General features: G+C 50.4%; 1 protein-coding gene across 1 annotated transcript; it reads right to left on the bottom strand.

The window, feature by feature from the left end:
* Nucleotides 1–737: 737 nt before the first annotated feature.
* ARL8B (ADP ribosylation factor like GTPase 8B) lies at nt 738–17,591 on the bottom strand. The gene is made up of 7 exons (XM_066195163.1): nt 17,288–17,591; nt 9,024–9,104; nt 8,355–8,428; nt 7,850–7,943; nt 7,176–7,243; nt 6,882–6,952; nt 738–5,509 (listed from the first exon to the last, which is right to left on the bottom strand). Exons 1-7 carry the CDS (start codon nt 17,408–17,410, stop codon nt 5,460–5,462), a joined length of 561 nt encoding a protein of 186 aa, XP_066051260.1. The 5' UTR covers nt 17,411–17,591; the 3' UTR covers nt 738–5,459.
* Nucleotides 17,592–26,334: the final 8,743 nt, after the last annotated feature.

Genomic DNA, 26,334 nt, shown 5'->3' with positions numbered 1-26,334 from the left:
CTTACTATGCACAGCCAGACAGACAATAATGATCTGTCTGCAGCCTGTACTTCAGAAGTCAGATCTTTGTTTGCCGGTTATTGTAACAGGAACAGTCGAATGAATCAATCCAAACCAAGCATCACAGCTCAGTGGTTCATCCAGACTTCAGGACGCTGACTTTGGACAAAATCCTCTAGCCTGGCCAGCTCCCTTCCTCAGTCTGCAGAATTCATGGATCTTTTTAATGTTACTCAAATTCAAGAAGGGAATTCTTCTATTGATTCTAAAACGAGGAAAATTCCTCCTTGTTGCAAAGACTGAAGTGTCCACACCCCAAGTGAACACAATCACACAAAAGCACCTTAACAGTTTACTTACTCTTGAGACTCTGGTGAGAATCAAGTTTAAATTTCACACACAGCAACTTTTTCTTCCTCTACTGACATATTTGCTCCGTTTATTGAATAATATGGTTCAGGAACTTCAACCCAGTGGGTCTTTTCAGAGAGAAACGCAAATGAGACCAAGCAGTGCTTCCAGTACCAGAACAAAAACAATCAGAAATGGGAATTTCACAGCCTGGCCTCTCAAAGTTGCCTGCACTGAGCACAATGTTGACAGTCACTCTCCAGATGACGTCGTGTACTTAAAGACACCCAAATGTTTCCCAGAATTAGCTAATGAGGGTTCTTAGATATTTCTAACAATAGTAAAAGCAGCTGTCCTACTACAGATGAATATGCAAAAAAAAAAAGTGGTTTTCAACAACACTTTATTGAAGCACTTCAAAATTATCACAATGATAGATGTTGCCTTTAACAGAACAAAACCTGTCATGTCATAATTAAAAGGCACTAATCCTGGCACAAAGGTCTACTTACCCACCTTCCACTGGGAGGGAAATAAAAACATCAAGTATTTCACTTCTCCTTTGAAAGAGTATGTGCAAAGCCCCTCTGAGTGCCATTCTGTGTTTGCCACCGGAGTGACACGTCGGAGAAAACCCCTCTGTTTCACCAGGACACACCAGAACGTGCAGCAGCTGCAGCCCTAAAGCAGCAGAGCACTCTCTGAAGGGACAAGTTCTGCACTCATTTTTTTGGGAACTAAAGCCCTGAAGCTCAGGCACTCACACACTGCATCTCCTTTAACACGAATTCACTGCCTGTGTCAGCTTAGAAACACAGCTCAAGAGCCTGCTTTCCTTTTTGGGATCCACACTGGTCAGGGTCAGTGCAGGACAAGGCAGGGGAGCAGGGCTGGGCATGCAGGGGGAGCACAGATCCTGCACAAAGCAAACCAGGACGTGCCACTGCACAGCCACGACAAAGGAAACCTCAGGGCAGTTAAAAGCTTGATAATCCTGCTAAGCCATTCCTCAGGTTATTACAGATCCCTCCACGACATTCCTAGATTCAACAGAGATTAAGGCATTTTCTTTGGCCTTTACTTCTACCAGAAAGTGAAGATTTATGCAGTTTGATACGTCAGCACCCAAAACCTTTCCGACCTGCTTCCATCAAGATGCAAAGAGAAAACATAAATCGCTGAGAAACTGGATTACTGGTTCCAGGGATCATGGACCAGCTCTGCATTTGTGCATCTTTCCTCTTGCCAGGTGGTGGGACGGAGCTGCTCCTGCAGCTGCCCAGCCCCTGGGTGATGGGGACTCCCCTGCTCTGGAATTGCACTTTAAAGAACCACCATCCACACTGAAGCTGGACTGGGACACTCCGAAAAACTCACACAGCCAGAGCTGTGGGGGCAAGCACAACCATTCCTCCTCTCATCACCGCTGCTCCAGGACCACTGAACAGAGCCAGCCCCAAGGACTGAGAGCTGATTTAAACCCCAGGACAGCACACAATGCCCACAGCCCAGCAGGGCACAGAGGCAGGGCTGCTGTCCAGCTTCCAGGTATTCACCACCACGAGTTCTCTCTGGCTCAGGGTCTGCCTTGTCACAAGAGCTGCTTTTCTTAACGTGCCAACAGTCCCAACATGCATCAGAGGAGTTTCAGGACTATGGCTATTGATGTCAAATGCAGTAATTTATGAAATTAAAATGCATCCCCAAAAGCAACTTTTGTGAAAAGAAAGGAAAATTTAATCAGCTTCTTGTTACTGTCCATGCTCACTACAGAGCCTGAGACAAGCAATGGTGTTGAGATGACATTTCTAGAACACAGCTACAGCGTCCAAGTTCAGCAAACACCACTGCTAATGCCTGAACTCCACACCTTTATTAGGCCAGAAAAGATTTAACCTTGAACATGAAGTGCCAGGTGAGTCTTGTTTTCAGTCCAAGGCTGAAAGGTGTCCAGAAGGAAACACTTCCTACACTTCCCCTTTCAAACGAAAGGGACCTGGCAAGTTACTCCAGCCCAGAAATAGAACAAGAGCAGCCCTGTGCACTGGAATCAAACAGCCACTCTGAGGGCATCTGGCAGAGCAGCACCACAACAGCTGTGAAACCCAGCTGGGCACATCTGGGGAACTACTGCAAACGTACCTTTTAGAGCACACACATCACAGGGGGCCCCTGTGTCTCTCCCTGCTGTTTACACCTAGAAACAGAAACGGGGACTGAAATACCACATCAAGCAGAGAGCTGTGGGCCAGTCCATACCACAGCTGATTTACTGAATGACTGGTCCTGGTGTCACACCAGCCAGGCTGACAAGGCTCAGTGCACCAACGCTGTTTTCAGATTTCTTTCTAGAGATGTTTTACTTTGACTATGAACTGCAGGGAGCTTGTTCTGCATGCAGGAAACTCCCAAGGAAATATGCACGGGATCTTTAGCAGTTCACCAGTCCTTCCCACCAGCTGAGTTACACGTGAAGGGTGCTCAAAGACCTGCACTCAGGACTAAAAACAAACCTGATACAGCTCAGCAAGTTTGAAAGCTCACAGGGAGACAAGCCTGAAACAAGACATCCAATTTCTTACCATTAATTGGAAGATGCTGACAGACAGTCCTGTAAATTATCCAGTGTCCTAAGAGAAATTAATACAACAAAAACCTTTGGGAAGAACAGTCAGTGAAACTTCGGATTAAGACCACAGCAAAGGTTTTTTTCAAGACCTCCGTCAACAAAAGCCTCACTTTCCACTGAGATAAGAATCTTTCTGCTTAAATTGGCAGTGAATGATCAGGCACTGCAAGACCTGACACTTGTGCTAGAAAAGCCAAGGTTTTACTCTAGGCTGGACACAAGAACCAAGCTTGCAGACACATGTATTTCTCTCCTGAAAACAGAGCTCTCCTGAAGAAAGCTGCCCCTACTTCAGACCCTGCAGCTGCCCAGTGCTTTTCACACACAGAAAAAAGCCCTGAAATCTGCTCAGACTGACCATCTGAGCTTGCTCGGGTAAAGGTGAGCAAGCCCCAGGTCTCAAAGGTAGATTCTGTGAGCATTTCACTGGAATAGCTGAACCACAGACTAGAAATCAGCTCAGGTATTTACCAATCCTTCTTCCCCCACTGTAATCTTTGGCAGAGGAGACAGACATCCCATTGTGTTTTTCCATGAGTTCAGCCACATCAACTCAAGTCAGGCAGTTAAGTGTCAATACAACCCTCAAAACATAAGTTTATTGAATAAAGCTGAAGAGCAGTAAACCAACATATGCATCCACCTAAATAAAAAATTTCACGTATTTACAAAGTTCAGTAATTGTATAAGTTGTTCACATGCAGAGAGTAATGCACAGGTTAACAATTGGTAGTGTTTGGATGCCATAAATGCTGAAAGCAGTGAAGTAGATAAACACCAAACACATCAAGTTTAGCTATAGGCCAGTTAACTAAACAGTGACCTGGTCCCCCACAAAGATTCACACATTCTAGTTTAGTTTCCTTATTATAGGCACAAGCAAATTTGCTAAATAAAAGTAACTGTAGCAGTTCTGGTGAACTCGGGACTACAGCAGCAGGTTAATACACCCTCTCCTCTACAGCACCAGAGTATGGATTAATTGAATTCATGCTTCAGAGAACTGAAAGGGGACAAAAAAGTTCAAATGCAACTTGAGGCCGCCGAATGAAGGCAGGCAGGGCAGCGTGTAGTGTCTGTGCAGCAGTGGCAGAGCTGGGACACCACAGTAAGGCCATGGCAGCCTGCATTAACACTGCCTGGGCACAGCTGAGGGCACTGAACGCTGCCCCAGGCTCCCAGGGGCTGCAAACCACGTGGAGCTGGGGGATCACACACGGTGTGAGGCAACACAAGCAGCTGCGGCATGGATTTATCTGCGCACACGAGTAGCTACGCTGACACTGCTGGGTGAACAGACCGGTCTGCACGAGGCTGTCCCTTTGAGTATGCTGAAGTCACTGAGGAAGTAAAGCTACAGGAACGTTACAATCTGGAGTTTATACACACTTCCCTAAGCTGCAGGAGCTAAGTCAAGAGACAGGATCGAGTCATCGGCTCTCTTGTGCTTTGACACAGCGAAACATTTCATTGCGTCTGACAGGCTTTGCACATGGTTGCATGGAGGAAGCAGGCGGGTCTAGAGTTGTCACAATAGCCCAGGTATTCCATAGCACCAGGTGAAACTGTGCCCAGCCATTCCACGAGCAGGACAGACACTGACAATTACACACAGATTGTGCTAAAGGTCAACAACTGCCTCGATACAAGAGCATCGGTAATTTGGGTGTCATGCAGCTGCTCAGAATGCGTGTTCTGGTTTCAGAGAGAGACCACGAGTATCTGGAGATAGAAAAATGTATTTGAACGAAGCCTGATGTCCCTAGCGATTTGTTTTCATGCTGGAATACTCCAATGGTTGAAAGTTTGACAGAACAGTCCATTCCCATCCCCCACGTAAATGTTAAACCGAATGCAACAGAATGATTTTCAACAGATGACTTCCCTAATTCACCGAGAGTTTTCTTTTTCAAGTGACAGGATCTCAGCTGTAGATTAGTGATGCTGATCTATGCCTTGTGCTCCCCTCAGCAAACTGTTTCCATTTCTCTGCTTACGTACACACATCACATGCATTTGTGAGATCAATCAGTATCCCACAACTCACGCTTAAATGTTTTCTAACTACTGTATGTGGCATCTTACAGAATCTTAATGCTGTCAAGCATCAGCATCTTCAAGCCACTAAACACTAGAAATAAAACACTTGCTGAAAATCATATAAAAACCTGGCCCTGAAAAACCAGAACAGAGTGTACCATCGTAGTTAACACGGTAGAGATAAGGTTTTTTTAAAAAGCCCCCCCCACAACCCTCCCACCACAAGATGGTTGTAAAATAAATATTTGTGCTGACTTTTATCATGACAACTCTAGTTGTTTTGTGACAGAATAGGAATACAAGTCTTCAGCAGTGCACATGAGAAATGAACCGTGAAAAGGCAGATTCTTGATACAGGATTTTTGGGTAGTATCTCATTATGGAGGGAAGTGGACAATTGAGATTATGGCCAACTGGTACTGGAGATTCCAGGAAGACTTCAGCTTCTTCTAGATTTTGAATGCTGAATAAGCCACTGAAGCGTGATATCTACAGGGAGAGAGAAGAGAAGTTCCACATTCAAGTGTCTGTATTGGATATAAGCGGCAAGGCTTTGGTATTCCAGAGTCCCAAGCACAGGACAGGAATATGCACGCCCTCCTCTGGAGGATGGCCCAGGGCAGATGAACACAATGGTTTTTTAGCATGCTTGCTGTCCATGCTTTGATCCTGTAACTGCCCAGCATCCTTTAGGTAACAATGACAGGCACTGCCCCACACACCCTGGTTCCTCAGCTCTGTCCATCTTTGAGAAAAAGATATTCCTTCATGGGACATCTCACTATGGCTCCAATGATCAGTTTTAGATCAGCACTGCTCTGTTCAGCCAGCCTGCAGCTCCTCCCCTGATGAGAACAAAGCTGGTTTAGCCCTGTGGGACAAGGCATCATGCTCCTCCCTGCCTGGAAGAGGTCCTCCTAAGGAAGGGAAAGGCCTCAGGGAGGCTCAGCTGCGCTGGGAGCCTTGTGTGGATCTCCACAGAAGGGAGTCTCTGCTTCCACCCATCATGTGTGAACCTTTAACTGATGCTAAGGTGACAGGGGCTTCTTGGAAGCCACAGCTGCTCCACAGACTATCCAGTTTTCCTAGAAATAAGCCTTTTTCCCCCTATAAAGTCATCCTGGTATCCTTTGGAGCTTCTCCTGAGAGCATCACCCTGAAGTTGCCTCATCAGCAAACTCCTGTCACCCCGGCAATGCACCAGTGTTAATCCCACGGCAGTCATGGAAGGCATCAGGAAAAGGATGGGAAGTGTTGTTAAATTCTGTTTTCACTCAGCTCAGTTTACTCACAAAGCTTATGGCAAACAGCACAGATCACACAGGACGTGGTTTCTGCTTTGAACTCCCCAAGTTCTGAAGCATTTGATGTCTGTGCCAGAGAAAGGCACTGTTTGGCTGCAGGGAACGGGGACTGGCAGCTGCCACAACGCCAACTGCTCTGATAACACACCAAGGGAAGGTGATTATTTCAAGGGGATGACTTGAGGAAAAACTTGCTGCAAGTACTTGGCATCCTCACCAAGTGAGGCAGAGGTGAGAGCACCTGGCAGGAGTATAAAATCATTTAGGCCAAGCTAATGGACTAGTCAGCTCTTTCCTGCAAGCTGACTGAAGGAAGGAGCAGATTTCACAGGCACTGACATTTTTTGGTAACTGCAACCCCTAAAACTTTACCACCAGTCAGCCTTCCTCACTGCCATCAGGAGTCATGCTGAATTCAACCAGTGCCCTCCCACATTGGTCTTTGATTTGTTCCTGGTTTCCTGACGACAGGAAGTTTGTGTTTAAGAAGTTACAATCCCCCCAGCCCATCCTCTGACAGCACTTCACGATTCTCAGTGTTGTGGGTTCATAGTTACCTATATTATCTTTCTCTTTGCAAGAAATTGAGTAGCAGCAGATTTCTCTGTCCTGAATAGCAGCAAGGTTCCTAGGAAAGAGAGAACATTTCAGCACACATTTCACTGACACAAGGACTCTTACTGACAATCTGAATGTTCCCCTTCCCCACACAACTTGTTCTGTACAACATTCAGCTCCCTGCTGTTGCTGGGTTTTCCATTCATAAATGTGGGCTTCCTGATCTAATAACAACCCCACGTACATGGATTTATTGAGGAAGAGAAATGTTTCTTAGCAAGGGTTAGACTTACATCTTTTCAATTAGCTGTTTCTCATCCAAAGCATTAGGGAGGTCTCTCTTATTTCCAAGTACTAGCACCTGAAATCCAGAGAAGGAAATGGTTGTGGCTTTGCTTAAAAAAATCCCCAAACAAACGGACAAAACCCCCAACCAAAACCAGAAAACCAACAAACTTCAAGGGAGTCTCATGAGCAGTCTGCATCTGCCTGTCAAATCCAATGGAATGAGATATCCACTGCTAAACCAGATCAAGAAAGGAAGACTGACCTAGTCACAGGGAAAGAGGGGGCACAAATAAACTGCTCTGTGCAAAGAGCAAGCAGGAGAATACATCAGCTGATAAATCTGAGAACATTTGCAGCACTCTCATCTGAGATTCCCCAAACTAACTCAACATTTCCGTACTACACCGTGGTTACCCTTTAGTCAATAGCACAAACTCATCCTGTGGAACCCTCTAAACTGCTGTTTCAATTTTATTTATTATGTTTTGTGAGCACTGAATGGAGTAAGACCACTGAAGGTCAAAAATTGGTTTAAGGCACTGGGGCAGGTATTGTTCATGCTTATACTGACCAGTAAGGCTGGGCCTTACAATTCAGAGTTCAAGGCAGACTTCAGAGTTGCTCAAGTGATGCACACTCCTCAGAGACATTTAATGGTGTTTGAGGTGATGTTACTTACAGGGATTCCTTGTAACTGGGGCTTATCTAGAAGATTGTGCAGCTCATTTCGAGAGGCTTCTATTTTGTCACGATCTGCAGCATCTACCATGTAGCTTTAAAGAGAATTTCAGGTTAGGTCAGTGACACTGAGCTCCTGCAGAAACATCACTTCCCTTCACACTGCCACGTTTGAGCACATTCAACAAGGCTTTCAACAAAGCTAGGACTTCTGAGCAAAGAATTTAGATCTTTAAAAAAAAGTTCACTAAGAGCAGAGTAGAAGGAAGATGCTTTGTGTTAGCACTGCCACCCAGTTCAGACAGGGAGAAGTTAGTACTCCAAATGAGACCCTGATAAAATAACCCATCCTGAGCCCTGAACTGAAGGGTGAAAAAGGTGAGTGTGGCTGCAGTGCAGGTTGAGAATCCCGAGGAGAACTCCAGAGTCAGGCATGCAGTGTTAGGAAGGCTCCCAGAGAAGAGGAGCACATGTGAAGGAAGCAGAGTTGAAGGAAGGACACTTACACAATAGCATTAACTCCTCTGCAATATCGCTCCCACATGCTTCGGAATCGGGGCTGCCCTCCTATATCCCAAATCTTAAGGCAAGGGGAGAAAGACAATTTAGCCATGCGCTGTGTTTAAACATGTCAGGCAAAGATAAGACAAGAAATCACAACAGTTCTTCCTTTCTCTTCAAGCAGCTGCTCGACCTCTCCCACGTCAAACCAGGAATAATCCCTTGCACAGCTGCTCAGAGCTTAGGGCCCAAGAGCAGGAGGTGCAAACTGGAGCACCTTGCACCAGACACAAGAACATCCTGTGTACCGAGGTTACACACTGAGGCACACCAGAAAATACAATGTGTTCACTTAAAGCTTTGCTTTGGATGTCAACTTTCCCTTAAGCGAACTGATGAGCAGGAAAGCAGCATCTCTGGGCCTCAAACACTCAGATCCAAGCCGGAGAGCAGCACCACAACAGTGCTTTAACTAGTCCATGAACCTGGGAATCACACACACAGTCTCATTTCAGAAACTCCATAAATAAACATAAATGTCTTCTTAAGCTACTCGACAGATTTAGCTGAGCCTCTTCGGTTTTCTATATTTGCCTCAAGGCTGGAAGCAAAACAGAGCAAACATGTAAATTTCGAAGCAGAAGCTAAAGAAACAGTCAACAATGGCAACATACCTTTATTGTAACATTACCCTTTGTAACTTTCCTCATGTTGAAGCCCACCGTAGGAATCATGTCTTCACTGAATTGACCTGACTGGAAAAAAAAGAAAAAAAAAAAAAGAGGAAGTTAAATTTAGTGCTTATCTGACACAACTGGTTTACATAGGAAAATATCACAAGCTTTTTCTAACCATTTGCCTTCCAACGGAAGGTTTTACAGCCGAGGAGTCACGGATGTTAAATCCATGTGTACCGGAGCTTGTGTGAAGTCAGACAGCACATTCCTTACAAGCACTGAAATCATTTTTCAAGCCTTGAGACAGCCAGGGGCACAAAGTCACCCGGGAAAGTGCTTTGCACAGCTTAACAGATGGACAAGAGCCATTCACCTACGGCAGGAGCCAAGGTCTGCATGTCAGCATCTCCCAGTTACCTGGGAGCTAGAAATATCCAGCAGGGCTCCCTCTGATGCAAGCTGCTCTCTGGGCAGCATTTGCAGTGATAAATCACTCCTGTGGAGGAAGCCTGCAGCCCACAGGGATGGGGTGACTCCCTGAGGAGTGTTAAAGGCTGCAGAGTGGCAGGACCTGCCGGGTCAGCTTCCTGCCAGGCCACAGTGTCCGGCAGCGGGAAATGCTCCAGGGTATCTCAGGCAGCAGAGACTTGTTTCCAGCAGACACTCAGCATCACTCCCAGCTGGGACAGAACTGCTGCAAACAGCACTGCACTGGAGAGCCTCTCCAGTGGCAGATGTTTTACTGTCTCTAACACTTCCATCTGCAGCAGCCTGACAGCCAAGCTCCCCACCATCTCCTGCAGCCACAACAAGAGTTTTCAACACTACTACAGATTTCTCCCTTGGCTGTTTGGCAGAAGGTGAATCAGCCACAGTGGCCATTATGAAGCTGCCTACATCCATGATGTGTAACAGAACCAGACACTCAAGCACATTTGGAAAAATTAGGGTTGGTCCCGAAGCATTCAGTTGTTTAATTAGGGTTTGGTATCACAGCAGCAGAGTCCGCATCTCTCCCCTGACACTGCCCAGAGAAGTTCCCGGGGGTTCAAAGCCTTTTGGGATCTCTGAAGCAGACACAGCACCCCAGAGGCAGGGCCTGAGTGCCCGCAAGCTGCAAGGAGCAGCTGAGCCTGACCAGGTGGCCATGAAGGGCCACAGCTCCTGGCTTGTATGAGGAGCAGTGCGGCCAGCAGGACCAGGGCTGCAGCAGGAGCTTGGCTCGCAGCCTGCAGCACTGCTCCACAAGCCGCTCTGCCCTTTCTAAGGGAGCAGGGTGGGTGCCCAATGGCAATGCCAGTGCAGGAGCTGCCCATCCCTGCCCGAAATGCCAGGGCCTGAGCTGCCCGCTGCAGCCAGAGCGACCAGCACAGCTCAGAGCTGACGCTCCGCCGCGGCTGGGGCAGCTCAGCTCAGCTCCTCGAACCAATCTTGCCTCTCAAGGGTCACTTGCCATGTTGCTCAAGCACCACAGCATTCCTGCCTCCACATTCCTGCCTCCACAGTCACACCCCACACCCACAGCTCCCATCCCAGCGTCTCCCAAGCACTCCCTGAGCCTCCATCTCTGCTGCTGAGCCTTACCCCAGATGCTGCCAACTATTCCCACTCAGATCCTTCCAGATCCTTCTCTCGAGAGCTGTTCTTATCAATAGGAACACACATTCCAGGATCCTCCTGGACTCATCACCTCCCTGCTGGGTTTATTTCCAGCAGACACGTGGGAAGCTGAGGTCCCCTAGGAAAACAAGGCCCAGCCACGGTGAGACTTCTCCCAGCAGTTTAAGGGGGATTTTGGTGCCTCTTCATCCTGGGCTGGGTGATCTAGAAGAGACTCCCACCAGGGTATCTGCCTTGTTGGCCTTCCCCCTGATTCTCACCCATAAAGAACCTTACCATGACCCTCATCAAGCTCTCATCAAGCTGTCCCAACACTCCCTGCCCATCCCTGGGAGGAGTTTACAGCCCTCCCTTGCAGCACTCACTGTGCCAGTCATCCCACTAATTGCAGTGTGTTCAGCGCCGATTTCATGTTCTCCCACTGCTCTTTCAGGATCCAGACTCCTGCAGATTGGAGCAGCACTTCAATTGCCACATCTTTCATGGAACGTTGAAATTACCGTGACCCACCACAGGGAAACTTTGACAGAATCTTCAGGAAAGCTGCTGCATCTTATTCCTTCCCAAGTGCTCTCTACCCACGCTGCACATCCCCGAACTTGCTCTGACTTGCCTAAAACCTCAAAACCTTCCAACTGCAGGTGCTCAGTTGGGTTTCAGCTGCCTGCTCTCTGCTTTGCAGAGGGACAATCCAGAGCTGACGTGAACCTGTGGGTCAGCTCAGGTCTTCATCTGACAGACCTTCCCCTGATGTGAGTGTGGGTGTTCCTCTGCTCACAGGCAGTGGGCCCAAGGTACTGGCACTCACCTTCTCTTTTAAGACAGGTCAAAAATTGGTTAAAAGGATTGTAGAGGATTTTAGCAGCAGGCAGTGATCTCCTTTGATGGATTCTGCTACCACAATTCAACTGTCTTGGCCCAGAAACAGTTCTCTAAACTCAGAATTTAGAGGGCTCTTGTTTACGACCTCCTCAGAGGAAAAAAGCCAGGAATTCAGCTTGACTTTGAGTATTCAAATGCAAAAGCTACTGGAAGAGCAGAACAAAAGGAACATACTTTTCCTAGCAGTCACTTCTGGAACCAGCCTTCCCAGCGCTATCAGCGTGCTCACAATAAGATCCTTCCAAAACACCGGCTTTAAAACAAGCCCGATATGCACAGCAATATTTTCAGTTCCCGATGGGAAAGCCTCTGGCTGTTGTCACACACGGCAGCACTGCTCAAATACCCACCAAGGACGGGAGGAGCAGGTGCTGACAACCCAGCGGTGCCTTGTTTCCAGCACTGGTGCCACCCCACAGGCAGAGCCCGAACTCCCTGCAGGGCTCCTGGAAGGGCAGGAGCTGTCCCACGGGGATTCCGAGGGAAGCCTCAGCCCCGAGGTCACACACCCCACACATCACAAACCCAAGGTCACCAAACAAAGTTAACTCCAACCCGTGGGGGAGATAAGGGACAGGGAGACTAAACAGGGCAAATTTCAGGGGCCACATTCACAGAGAACCCACAGGACTAATCCTTCAGCCTCCTGCTTTAGGAGCTGCTCCCTCCAAAGCTCCTGGAGAACCCAGACACGAGATTTTAGTGCAGCAGGAACCCACTTACCCCGATGAGTGCTTATGTTGGATAAGGAGCATTCAGAACAGCAAAACTGCATCCAGACTGAACCCAGGGACTTCATTCCGTGGTCAGGAGCAGCACTAAATCACAGACTGCAGCATTTCTGAACAGGCCAGCTACAGGTCCAGCTCATTTCCCAGAGGAAAACTTCGGGCAAGTGTTTAACTTGCCATCCCTTGGCATTCCAGAAGTGTACAAAGGATGCGAGTTCAGTCTCTTTCATAATTTAATTAATATTACAACAACCTTATTAAACCTCCCATTTCCAGCTGTCTTGAGTTCAAAAAGCATAAACCAAACAAAGCCACATTTGGGTTTCTTCATCTGCCTCTCTACAACCATAAGGCTACAGCCAGAAACTCCAAATTCCAGCAAGTTATGGAACGGTGGAGTGGTTTCAATTGGGAGGAACCTCGAAGACCACCCAGTTCCACCCCCTGCCATGGCCAGGGGCACCTCCCACAGCACCAGACTGCTCCAAGCCCTGTCCAGCCTGGCCTTGGACACCTCTTAGCAGACTGTCAGCCCCCTAAGCAGCCTGGTTTTGCACAAGGACATCCTTTGTACCATCAGAGAAGGTCAGGGCAGCCTTTAGCTCGTATCTCATAAAGCTGACATGATTCACTCCTGTTATAGGACCGATTTCTTCACACAGCCTTTGTTATTACACAGCAAAGATTGTTTTATCTTTAATCATACACTTTTCATCCAGCTAGATGAGATCACAAACAAGCTTAACCAACTAGGAGACAACACCACTGGAGTATGGAATCCAGCCAGGACACTCCCAATCCACCTGAACCAGAGCATTACATTATACCCTGCTGCTCAGCCCTACAAATTTCTTTCTTTCCTCACTAAGAAAAAAACGCTGCACATTTCCAAAATGTCTTCTTGAAAAAAAAAATTATTTAAAAAGCAGTGCAATTTTAGCATTAAATCAAGCTACCCCTACACTAAGCCTCCTCTGCAACACTCATAGCCTCAACCAAGCAGTGCATCATAAATGGACAAATCAACTTTCTACAGTCCAGCTTCCTTCTTTAGGAAATTCTTCAGTGCTCCAGCTACTTGTGATCATGATCAGAAGCCTGAACTCCAGATTAGAAGCTTCCATCACTGAGAGGCTTCCCAAAAGCACTTCCAGGAATGATTCCTGCAGAAACCAGAACACTGGTATATGACAAGAGAAGGTGTTTTTCTCTCCCCAGCCCTGACTTCAACTGAATATTTAAAAGGACATGGACTGCTCAGCAAACATCCACCACAAAGAAGGAATATGCCTGTCTAGAAGTCAGTCATGTAAGAGCTCAGGACATTTCATGTTCCTGACACTCAAGAAAGTGTCCTTATCCAGATGTTACCACTTAAAGCTGTGCCATTGCTTACAAAGTGCTCTACAGGACCTCAGGACCGAGATGGGAAAAGGAGATTCTGATTTCAGCCACCTGTTTTAGCCTACCTAGGGTACAGGACCTCAGAGATAGGGTCTGAGTCACCTCCTAGGAGCTTTATTAGCTAATGAAGTGATGCAATGCATTTCAAGAGACTTCTGCCATTAAGAAACACTCCAAATGTTATCACCCTTCTCCCTTGGCCACGGCGTGTCTGAAGTGACAACACGTGGGATTTATGGCCTGCCTGCGTGGTTCAAAAGGCATTAAAACAGCAGTGGACCTCTTCAGAGCAATATTTTTCTGCACTTCTCTGCTGGGACTTCTTCAAGTCCAAGTCACTTCTAACAGTCATGAGAAGAGAAGGAAGTTGCAGCTCCCAGCTGGCCAAACGAACCTTTTGTCGAGAGGCACTTGAGGAATTGCCTCTCTCTAGAAACCACAGTCTCATTCCAACACTTGCCAGATATCCCAAAGTTTAAAAACCAGCCACACTAATTCAGGCTCTGACACAAAGCCTAAAAAAGGACCTGATTTACCCTGTCACCACAAACAGGTTGAGTTTAGCTCTTGAGCCTGATAACTGTATCAGAAACGTCCAAGTTCCTCCCACTCCTCCAGATCTCTGCCCGCCGACTATCAGGCCGACGAGCTTCAGTGCTCCAGTGCCAAACACCTGGACCAAGGATCAACCAAAACCTCTCCAGAAAGCCCAGGACATGCCACTCTTCCATGAAATTCCCTGCTGAGGCTGCAGGAGAGCCCCGGGGCCGGGATCAGGCTCAGTTTACTTGAGTCGTGTTTCAGTCGCGTCACTGGGCTGGAGCAGCCCCTGGTGCTCCCCACGGCAGCACAGCCACGGCTCCCAGCTCCAGCTGCTGGCCTCGGGGATGGCTGGGGATGGCCACGAGCTGCAGACACCACAGCATCCTGCAGGCTCTGTAAATAAGGGGCATTTCCAGGGCTGGGATCAGGAGCCGACGGTGCCAGATGCGATCCCGGGATGACACGCTGCTTCTCTGAACAAGAGCCACAGGCCATCCACATTAGGGAAATGAGGAGCAGGAAGAAATGATATCCTCCCTTGTGAGCAAGTTTACTCACGCACATGGAAAACTTAGGCTTAATATCTAATTAGAGACAGTGACTAATGCAGAGCCTTAGAAAAGCAGAAGCTGCATTAGCTGAATCCAGCTCTAACGAGATTTCGCCGCTAACGTCGGGTTTTAAACCTTCTAATCAAACTGAGCACAGGAGGGTTTGGGTCGGAAGGGCCATCCAAGACCATCCAGGGACACCTTCCTCTATCCCAGGGCACTTGCAGGGATCCAGGGGCAGCCACAGCTTCTCTGGGAGCCTGTGCCAGGGCCCCAGCACCCCCCCAGGGAAGGGTTTATCCCTGATATCTAATCTAACCTCTCCATCTCTCAGCTCAAAGCCGTTCCCTCTTGTCCTGTCTCCCTCGTTTGGTGTGATTACAAATCAGGGGTTTGTTTACACTGGAGGAATAAACGTGGTCAAACCAATCTGCAAAAGGATTGTTCTAGAAGTGCACTGTTTCTCTTCAGCAGCAGTCAGGCCTTGTACCAAGCCTCCCTGTGATGAGTTTTCCCTCTAGTTCCCTGTGCCTGATTTGATGAGCAGAGATTATAGTAGAGGTTTATACTGGATTAAAGTCACTGCTGTCAAGACTGGCCAGAGCCCTTTGTTAGGCAGCAACACAACCTTCTAAGCCACAGCAAGCTGCTGGTGTGCACTCCAGCTTTTAGAGCTGTCCTACAGGACATCTTGCTGTGTCATTCCTCTCATTTCAGTTTTGAGGAATCCCAACAGCCTCATCCACCCAAACCATTAACTGGCCTGCAGAGAGCAGTTGTTCTGTTCCTGCACTCCTTCCCGAATGCAGACTCTGAACTAAAGTCAGTCAAGGAAGAAAATGAGAAATCAGCCCTGCACTTCTCTAAAAAGTGATTTTGCACTGGTAACTGAAGCTTATGCCATTATTTTGTTTAAACCAATGATACAAACCTGAGCAAACCCCTTTCCCTCCGATTATTTTTGTGTTCAGCCTCACCAGATTTCCTAATGAACAACTTCAGAGATGTGACCTGATGCTTCCAAACCAAACCAGCTGAGGAGGCTGTGTCAGCACGCTCAACAGCTTCCTCCTTGCCCGGGGTTTTGCAAGGCTCTTTGAATGGCACTCGCACAGATAAACGCCTGGGTGTGATCCCAACATGTGGCTGAAACCTTGCAAGATCCAACCCCCGCAGAGGAGGCTGCAAACAGGCTCCAGCTTTACTCAGGGAAAACTTCTCCCACTGGAGACAACTCAGCTGGGCTGGAGTGATGGGCAACTACAGGGAGCTGCACAGGTAACTCCCCAAACACGTCCTGCTGCTGCTGCTGCTGTACAGAAGCAAAGCACTCATTTTTTTGTCAAGTGCCATCAGCAGGAGGACTCCAGAGGATGAAAAGCCTCTGCAGAGAGCCCCCAGCTGCAGGAACACTCCAAGCAGTACCAGCTCAGCAGCCACAGAATTTCAATTTCTACAAATCAGATGTATTGGTAGAGTGTGAAAGAAAAGGCTCCTGGCACTCCTGGGTCACCCCAGCAACTTTCAGCTAACAGCTGGTCAGAGAAAAGTGACCTTTCATGAAGTAACCCATTTTCCAGGATTGTCAGGAAGCCCACTGGGTGCTCACACCTGAGCTACACAAGGTTGTGTCTTGCCAGGGTGTTTGTCAGTGTGCAGGGATGATGCACAACTGCAAGAGCATGAAAGTCCTTTTCCCAGCCAGTAACTCGCTCAACTGGCACTTAAAAGACTACATTCTTACAAGTATTCCACGGTGTGAAGGACACAGCCTCAAAAACCAAAAGACAAGGCGAAGGTGTGCTCTCTCTAAAGCTGGAGACATCAGCTTTCCCATTCTAGGTGCACCACGCTCAGGTCACTCACGCTCCCAAAAAAACCAACAGACACCCTTTGGCTGCCCATTCCGGGAGCTCCCAAAGTCTCCTGGAATGTTTTCCATCACACCCATCAGCAGAGCAGGACCCTGCTGAAGCTGAATGGTTTCGCCGTTTAGGCAAAGCCACTCTTTATCTCGTTCAACAATGGAAAAAAAGCTTCGTGTAGGAGTATTCCCACACCCCTCCTTTACCTGCTGCAGGCACATCACCACACCAGCAGCCCCGAGAGCAGCGCTCTGCTGCTGATGGGCTTGTGCTTGTCAGTTGGACTCCTTAGGTGAGTCGTACCTTAAGAGAAAGGAGATTATTTGATACGGGTTTCGGCAAGCGATAAGCGAACATTTGAGAGGAGAACCGTGAGTGGATGCCGACACTTAAGTGATTTCGGACTAGTGAAAAACAGTCCAAGGGAGGCGGCGGCTGAAGACACACGGCGTTATCTCCGCAGCTGCCACACCGACACCCTGGCGGAACAGGGCGCCTTCAGAGCCCGCAGTGGGATCGCCGTCCCCGCGGGTCCCGTTAGCACACGAAGCCTTAGGGCGGCCCGGCAGCCCCCAGGGCTCAGCCACCGCACCCAGGGAGGGCTCACACGGCTCCATCCCCGCGGCCCCGCTCCATCCGCGGCCCCCGCCCGCCGCCCCGCTCACCGCGATGACGTTGACGAAGGTGGTCTTGCCCGAGTACTGCAGCCCCACCAGCGTCAGCTCCATCTCTTCCTTCCAGAAGAGCGAGCGGAACCAGTCGAGCAGCCGGGACAGCAGCGCCAGCATGGTGGCGGCGGGCGGGCGGGCGGGCCGGGGGCGCTGCGGGCCGGGCCGGGGGCGCTGCGGGTTGGGCCGGGCGATGGCTCCGGCGGGCCGGGACGCTGCGGGCCGGGCTGGGCCGGGCTGGGCCGTACCGGGCGCTGCTCTCGGCCGCTCCGGGACACCCGCGCTCGTCCGGGCCCGGCTCCCCCCGCCGCCGTCACGTGACGCCGCGGTCACCCGGCCCGGCCGGCCCCGCCCCGCCCCGCAGCGCCCCCTGTCGGCCGGGAGGACCCGCGGCGGGACACGGCGGGGCCGCCATGTTGGGTGTGCTGAGGAGGGGTGTGACACCCCTGAGCTGCCATGTTGGGTGTGGTGGGGCGGGGTGGGACACCCCTGAGCTGCCATGTTGGGTGTGCTGAGGAGGGGTGTGACACCCCTGAGCTGCCATGTTGGGTGTGGTGAGGAGGGGTGTGACACCCCTGAGCTGCCATGTTGGGTGTGGTGAGGAGGGCTGTGACACCCCTGAGCTGCCATGTTGGGTGTGCTGAGGAGGGGTGTGACACCCCTGAGCTGCCATGTTGGGTGTGGTGAGGGGCGGGGTGTGACACCCCTGAGCTGCCATGTTGGGTGTGGTGAGGAGGGCTGTGACACCCCTGTGCCCACCATGGAGCGGGGCAGGCAGTGGTGACACCCCTGGTGACACCACCATGGAGCAGGCTCTCCCCTGCCCTCTCCATCACAGGCTCCATTAGGTTGGGGAGGATCCCCAAGGCCATCGAGCCCAGCTTATGACCCAACGCCACCTTGTCACCATGTCCAGTGGCTCCTCGGACACCTCCAGGGATGGGGACTCCGCCACCACCCAGGGCAGCCCCTTCCAAAGGCTGAGCACCTTTTCCATGAAGAAATTCCCCTTGGTATCAAAGCCGACCCTCCCCTGGCACAGATTCAGTCTGTGCCATCCTTGCCCGCCGTGGTGGGGACGGTGAAGGGCTGCCGGCCCGCACCCCTCACACGCCATCATGGCAATGCTGTGAGGGCCCCTCAGCGTGACCCGGATTCAGGGTCACCCACAAATCCAATCCCACCTTGCAGAGGAATGAAGATTAAAAATACATCAGCTGTAATATTTCCAGTTAGCCTAAGTACGTTTTAAGCAAGTGCAATACAAAACCTTGTGTGTGCTCACAGAACTTCCGAAACTGAAGGGACAGCCCCCTTCACCTCGGTATTCCCAGTTATCCTCACACACCCAGATGTTCTCCGGACGTTCCTGCCTTTTGCATGGACTTTGATAAACCGACTTTCCGCTTGAGCCAAACAAACTCTAAGTAGATAACACTGACCAAACTGCTCCATTCGGTGCATGTATCACAACTTAGTTGAGGTCACTTCAGTTTCCAGCAGGAAGCACTTCCAAGTGGAGCTGAAGGAGTAGCATGCATTTTGCATGGACCTCTTGGGTGATTCCCCAGGGTTCTTGCCACTGTAACTGGGGTTATTTTAATTCCCAGTCAAAGTAAGGCCAAATTCACAAATTTTGGGATTCCAGCTCTCTGGGGAGTTACACAGTGGCCTGTGCACTGCGAGGCCAGGAGGGAGCAAATGGAGATGAAGCAGGGGAAAAAAAATCATGAGGAAACTACAGGATGCCTATTTTTTGTTCCCCTGAAGCACAGTCTTTTTCCTCGGGATTTTTTGTGATGTTACAGTAAAACTTTCACGACTCCAATTAAGAGTTATTAACGGATATTAAACAGGATTTGTTGGTTTGTCAATAGGTTGGAAAAGAGCTACTGTTTTGCACCTGGCTGCAATGGCTCTGAAATTATTTTACAAATATTAAAGAGCTTAGAAAATGCATGAAGAATGGATTGGGCTGTCTGGATATGGACCACAGATTGCTGTGACTGGGACTTCTGCAAAGGATTCTCCTTCTCCACTGCTGGCAGAAGGAGAAGTTCTAAATCGCAAAGAAAATCTGAGCCAGAAAAAAAGTGGGAGTCACAAATCTACTCTTCAGACCAGTGTAAAACAGGTGAAAAAAATAAAATAAAATCAGAATGGGATCAGTAGAAAAACACCAAACTGTGCACTGCCACACTGAAATTAGAAATTCCCAGCTCCCCAGCGGCAGGGAAAGCATTTGTGCATGTGCTTTTCCACCCCAAAACACGGCTTTTTCCTTTGTATCCATAAAAAAAAAAAAAAAAAAGCCAACTAATATACTCCTTCCAATTAAGCTGAGATATGAACTGCGCTTTGAAAGTTCTTAATCCATCCTCTGCTTCATTAACTCAGAAAATTTCATCCCCATGGTTAGCTCTATCGGAGAGCACGGAATGCCCGGCACCAATTAGTGCTAATAACGAGCTAAGTTGTGCACGGATTTCGGAGCTTGTCATTAGTGTGAGAAAATAGGACGGCTCCTCTCAGAATAGAATATCCTACTGGACTTTCCTTTCATTTGTCTCTGGCTAAGGACTCCTCCCGCAGACAAAGGGACTAATTGATTTGATGAGTTGCAGGCGCCTGCTGTGTGGCACCTCCCCTGCTGCCGGGCCAGGAGCCACGGCCAAAAAATCGTGACAGCATCGCTCCGAGATTCTGCTCTCCTGCTTGTTCACGGTCCGTGCTCTAAGGAGGAAAACACGCGTGCCCTGTTGGTGCCCTCGCTTCGTTTGGATGCTGATTTGCTTCCAGGGGTTTCAGCTGGGTGTTGGTAAAATACATACAGTGGTAAATATGGTAAATATTTTGGTAAAATTGGGATTCAGCTGGGTGTTGCTCTTAGAGACTGTGGGTGCCTCCCAGGTCAGGACCCTCCCTTGTGGAGGGAGGGAGGGAGGGGGAGGCTCTGGCATCTGGGGAATCTGAGCGCTGTGAGGACAAACGGGTGCCAGCAGGCAGCTGGGGGCTCTTTCCAGCTCTGCTCTTTCAAGGCCAACTTAAAATAATATCGAAAGAAACAGATGATAGCAGATACAAGATATATGTCTTCTTACGTTACGGACTCTTAAAGGAAAGGGTAAGATTAGTGGTCACCTCTAAAGAGATGGGCATTAAATAACTGCTTCCTAAACCTGCCACGGCCTGGGACAGTCTTCCTGTCATTTTACACAGCGTTTTCGGTACTGCCACAGTATAAACAGTCACTAAATAACCCGAGGAGGCAGAGCAAGGGTTTCTCTGTGCCTTCCTCACTTCTTCCCTGATAAAAAGAAACATATCAGTTGTGCTGTTACTGCTTAAGCTACACCAGAAGTATTCCTTTGCCGTGAAGAGAGACACACCACAAAAATTAAACCATAACTTATTTCCTCAGAGATGTTCGCGTGCCATAAAATCCTGCCTCTTTCTGCAGCCCAGGAAATCACCGAGTCTTCTCCACAGCAGGGAAGGGGAGGGAGGTGGCAGCGAGGGCAGCACAGCGCTGCTTCCCCAGGGAGCCGGGGCAGGCAGCAGCACGATTCCTGCGTGAGACCTGACGTGAGCAGCAGGATCTCATTTCCCGGAGTCACGGGATCGCAGGGCGACAGAACGGTTTGGGTGTAAGTCACTGGGGTGCGTGCCTGGACGCTGAGGTTTCCATATCCCTGAGAGGACAGCCTGCAGGTGAGCCCAGGTGAGAATCCCCATCTCAAGGTGAACCCGGTGTCGGGTTCGTGAGGAGGCATCACTTTTCACGCACCTCCTTCACCTTGGAGCAGCCTCCGAGCCTGGAAACGTGGCAGCTTGGCGGCTGGCAGGCTGTGCAACTGTCTGTCACTGCCAGGGAAAATATAAATGATGGCAGGCGCTTTAGCATTTCGATTTCGTAGGTGCTGGCAAACACTCCCCAGCATGAGCTGCTGCATGCAAGTGATGACCTTTAGGAATGCTGGCATCTCCCAGTGCCGAAGAAGCAGGAGCATGAATCAGCAGAAGGGAGCAGGGGGAAAAAAATTAGATAGTTCAAAAGGAGCCTGCTGTTAGCAGTAAGTTAAATAAAATTCTCCTGGTCCTGCAGTCAGATTTATTAGCAGTGACCTTGGCACTTGCAGAGCCCCCTGCACAAAAGCCAGGCCCACGTTTGCAGATTTAGTGCGCAGTCAGGGCCTTGGCCAGCCCAGTCACCGCATTTCACCCTTTCTGTAATTTAGATTTTACATCTACAAGGAAACAAACCCATTCTTCCAGTCCAAGCACAAACAGCCTCCAAGTGAGGCTCTGAAAGGCGGGCACGGGGCCCTGGGCTCCAGCTCTGCACAGACACCTGCACGACCAGACCCAATGGAGCAGCACCTTGGGAAGGCCACAGCAGGGACCCCTTGGAGGTCCTGGGTTAAACCGAGCCATGAGCTGCCCACCCAGGGACCATGCCCACGGTGCCAGGCCAGGGGAGGCATTTCCTCCAGCCTCTGCTTTGAATAGAGCTCCCTCCCAGCTGCCAGGCAATATCCAAAGAGTGCTGCAGCCCTTTCCCGACAAACCCCAGTGCCCACAGCCCAGGTGTCCGTGTGTATTTCAGTCCCACCAAGTGTTTTGCAGCTTGTGCCCATCAGCCGTGGCCCCTGGGCACCCCCTGGGCACCCCCTGGGCACCCCCTGGGCCGCGAGGCAGCTCTGAAGCCGTCACCACAGCACTGAGGCTGTCTGTCCACTCCTGTTTGGTTCCAGTCACGATCCTCCGCCTGCTGTGGGACTCTGCCACGCCACCAGGAGCAACCTGAGCCCCCGGGGGCTGCCCCTGCCTCACTTATCCCTGCCCACACGGGGAAGTGGGATTGTGCCTGGCACAAACTTGGTGTGTCCCAATTTCTGCAGAGGGTTGTCCCCAGCAAGAGCCCTCTCGCTGTGACATGAAGCCCAGCAGAGCCCGGACTGGATGCCGCGATGTCCCGGGGAGCCCGGGCCTCACCCGTGTCCTTTGCACGTTGATTTCTCCTCCTCCCAGGTTTCGTCCTTGGCCAGCGGCCCTGCTGCCTTGGCTCGGATTTTCCAGCAGAGGGGGATGCAGCCTCACCAAAGCCCTCCTTGCTTCCCCGAAGCTTTTCGATGTGTCCTCACCTCCGTCCTCACCCTCACCATCCCCGGGGCTGGCACTGCCAGCGCCCGCAGCCAGCCCTCCCCGGGCGCCACGGCGTCCAACAAATCTTCCTCTCTATTTTTCGGAATAATTCCAAAGCAAGGGATGTTATCAGCAGTGAGCCGTTCGCGGCAGAGGGACACCAGCAGAGAAGCAAAGTCCCCTGTGACCCCAGGGGAACATCTCTGGGGACTTGTCCCCAGTGTTGTCAGAGGTGTCACCGTGCTGCCCACGCTCTCACCTGGCGGCCAAGGAGCACCTGAATCGCTCCAGCTGTGAGGGGCAAATCCCAGGGGATGCCTTTGCCTTTAGTGGGGGAAGAAGCAGCACGCCCACAGGCACAAGGAGCCCTCCGTGAGCCCAGGCAGCACCGATTTACACCAGCCAAACACAACCTGCTGCCTCAGCACCTGGGGAGAGCCCTGAGCTGAGCAGGGGGACTTTCAGGAATGTCAGTGCTGAAACCAGGAGCAGAAGGGAGCTTTGGATTTTGGGTGCTCTGCTGGTCTGTATTGTCCTTTGTCACCTCCTCTGGAAGTCACCTTCCCTGCTGGCATTTCATGGGGCAGGGCCGTGTCAGGGAGCTGCGCACCTCACACCATCGTGTCAGAGCTGTGCTTCAAGGTTATTTCCTATCAAGTGCTCCTTCTTCCAGCCATCCAGTTATTTTCTCCCTGGCTAAATCATCTGAAAATAGTCTGCAGCCATCCTGGTTCTTCCTGCTTGGTATGCATGAGCAGGAAGGGGAATTTAGGACTTTGCTGTAATGCCATACACAAAAGCCTGCTGGAGAGCATCACTTTGATTAGCTCTTATTGTACACCCAAGAAAACAGAAAAGAATAAGAATAAGGGAGAGCCCAGCATGTGGCTGCTGTGCCTTGCTGCTTCAAGGCTGCTCAGAAAATCTGCCTGGCTGCTCAGGGCCCTCATCAGGAGGATATGTGTGCATGTCCCAGAAGTGGCTTGGGTTTTATCCTCTTAATAATAAGGGAAAGAAGGGCAGGAGCACTGTAAGGATTTGCTCCCTGGCACATCTCAAAACTTGGGCTCTGGCAATAAGGCAGCCTGACCCCGAGGCCTCCCCTGCCCTCGGTCACCTGCAGGCAGGTGAACCTTTCCAACCCCCCCAGCACACCACACAGGGCACAGCAGAGCTTCCCAAACTGCAAACAAGGCATCCCAGCTCCTGGAAGTCTGAGATGGAAAACTTGATTTGGATCTGGGAATTAAATTAGCAAAAGGGATGAAAAAAAGAAGAAAAATATCTCACGTCCAAGCACGCATCTTTGGCAGGATTTATGATTGGAAAAAAGTATTGGGACATGAATTTTGCAGACAGCTCTGACGAGTGATGGAATGGACCGAACTCCTCGCTCTAAACTCCCTGAACTTTGAGGATTTGATGCGGATCCAGATTTCAAATTTCCATTGGGGCCTTTCTCATTAAAACCAGAAACAGAAGGATCTTGTTTTGCCTACAGGGGCTGTAGCAGATACTAACTTGCCCCTTCTCCCCCTGTGTCCTGGCCACCCCCTCTTTATCCCTTCTCAGTTCACGTGAGTCTTTGTCACAAGGTGCTGACAAACCCAGTGCTCCTGGTTCTCCCAAGACACAGTTCTGGAAAACAGAATCCAGTGCAAGTATCTGCATATGGATTTTATTTTTTTTTTTTAATAAACTAATCCCAAATAAAGCTCCTCCGAAGCTGTGGGTACTCAAATCATGTTTAAAAACACGAGAACAGGGCAGAGACAGAATGCAATCGATGCTTCCCTGCTTCCCACCCAGCCGGGCGAGCACCAGTCATGAGACTCACACAGCTCAAATCCCACTGTTACACTTTCCCACCAGACAAATCCTACTTTATTAAACCAAAGTGCAAGGGAATTAGCAAAACCGCCTGTTTCCTTCACACTATAGTGTGTATAAGCAACCTAACCCATACGCCAAAGCTCCCACCGCTCTCGGAACCTCTCAGCTGGGAATTCCCGTCGCAGTCTCCCTCCTGTCAGCTCGGGATTCCCTTTCCCTAACAGGGAAAACAAACACGTGGGAATTTGCCAAACTCATCCCCGCTGCTCCCGTCGCACGGTGACCCCGCCCGAAGGAGAACCGCGGGGACGAGCATGGGGCGAGGGGCTGCGCTCCGGACTAATTAGCGCTCGGCTTGGCTCATTAAAGAGCCTCCTTCGGCTGACCTGGCCGAACACTTCCCGTTGTTCCCTTCACCCCCGTGGCTGCGGGGTCTGCTCGGCGGCGCGGGGAGGAGAGGGATGGATGGGCCAGGGAGGGATGCCCGTGCCCTGCCCGTCACCCCGCCTGGCAGGGGCCGCCCAAAACTCCGCCGAGAGAGAGAGAGAGAGAGAACGGAGGTGCGAGTCAGCGGGGCCGGCGTTTCGTTTCCATGAGATAAGCGCCTCCGGGGAGCGACAGAACCCGGGGGTAATTGGCGGGGCTGGGAGGACGGAGCCTTTTGTTAACACGAGGCTTAATGGGCCTCTCCGGAGGGAGCGGGAACCAGCGAACGGCGCAGCCTGGAATAGCGATGTGCTACATCCCATTTCTCAGGAGGGAGGAAGGAAGGAAGGACACGTGAAAAGAAAATAGCAGTAAATGATCCCACTTCATAATTTTTCTTCCTGTAACCCTTCTGGCCCTACAAACAGGAACTCGGTTTTAAACTAAAAATAAAGCCCGGTGCCTGTGTGGCAGTTGCAGATGGGTGTTCCCAAGCCGGGGCTCAGCCCTGCTCTATAAGCAGCCTGGGCCGGGCACCCTAGGAAAGTGCCTGGCTTTGCATTTGCTATATTTACATATCATCAGTTATCAGGAGAACAGGATGTCCCAGGGGATCTGAAATAGGATATAGCACACTCCATCTCCTGGTCAGTGTGACTGATCGTGTTTGCCTGTCTGCCCGCGGCCCCGGGGCTGCCCGGCGGGTGTCACCCACCCCAGCCCGCCTGGCACGCAGGCCAGGCTGCCGTGACATCCCCAGCCTTCCTCCAGACACGTGTGGCTGCAGCAGAGAGGAGCCGGGAGGGGGGTGGAAAGCTCCTCTTTCTCTTTCTGCCACGCTGTCTTTTATTGCGAAGGCAGGGGAGATCGATTCTGCCCTCCGAAAAATCGGGTCTGTGTTCTCCTCCTCACGTTTTCCACCCTAAAGCCCCAGCAGCCATGGGGAGCATTTCAGTACAGGGTGATGGAGCACAAACAAAGCCTCTCCCAGGGCGAGCAGTGCCAGGACAGGAGCAGAACCCCTGGCACAGCTTCCTGCAGGCCCACGGAGGGGCTCACTGGGGTGCAAAGCACGGGGCCAGACAGGGCAGGTGGAGGGGTGGGTACCCAGCGCCCTGGCACTGCACGCCCTGCGAGGCACAGGCTGTGCCATCAGGAGCACGGGGAATGCCCTGCCTACCTCACCACCTTGGATTTAAACGCCTTTCTCACACGCTGGGCGTAGCTGCCAAGTATTGTGCCTTCAGTACATCACTCCACCTTGATTTCAAACCACTTCAGCTTGTGTTTGGGAGTGGTTTCCAAGCATTCAGCTCACCCATATCTTATCCACACTGGTTTCCTTTATGAGCTGCACCCACTACAGGTCCAGGGCTTTAAATGCAAACCCAAACAAATATGTGGTAGCGCTTCCCATTCCCACTGGACTGGCCTGGAGTGGGAGTGGAATGAGTCAGGAGCACCATAAAGGAAAGTGAAATAGATCCACCCTGAGCAGATGATAGGATCAGGGCAGATTAGTAGCCTTGGATCAGATTCAAGGGTCAGCATAAATCTTTAATCTTTGCAAAGTCCTCGAGCCTCCCTCCCCTCAGTGTCTCACATGCACACACACCAGGCATGACTAAACAGCTCTCTGC

Source organism: Chamaea fasciata, unplaced genomic scaffold (genome assembly GCF_029207755.1).
Source record: "Chamaea fasciata isolate MVZ Bird 193981 ecotype frontalis unplaced genomic scaffold, bChaFas1.0.hap1 SCAF_13, whole genome shotgun sequence".
Classification (NCBI taxonomy): Eukaryota; Metazoa; Chordata; class Aves; order Passeriformes; family Sylviidae; genus Chamaea; species Chamaea fasciata.
Note: the sequence above shows the minus strand (reverse complement) of the source record. Positions and strands in the feature narration are given on the sequence as shown.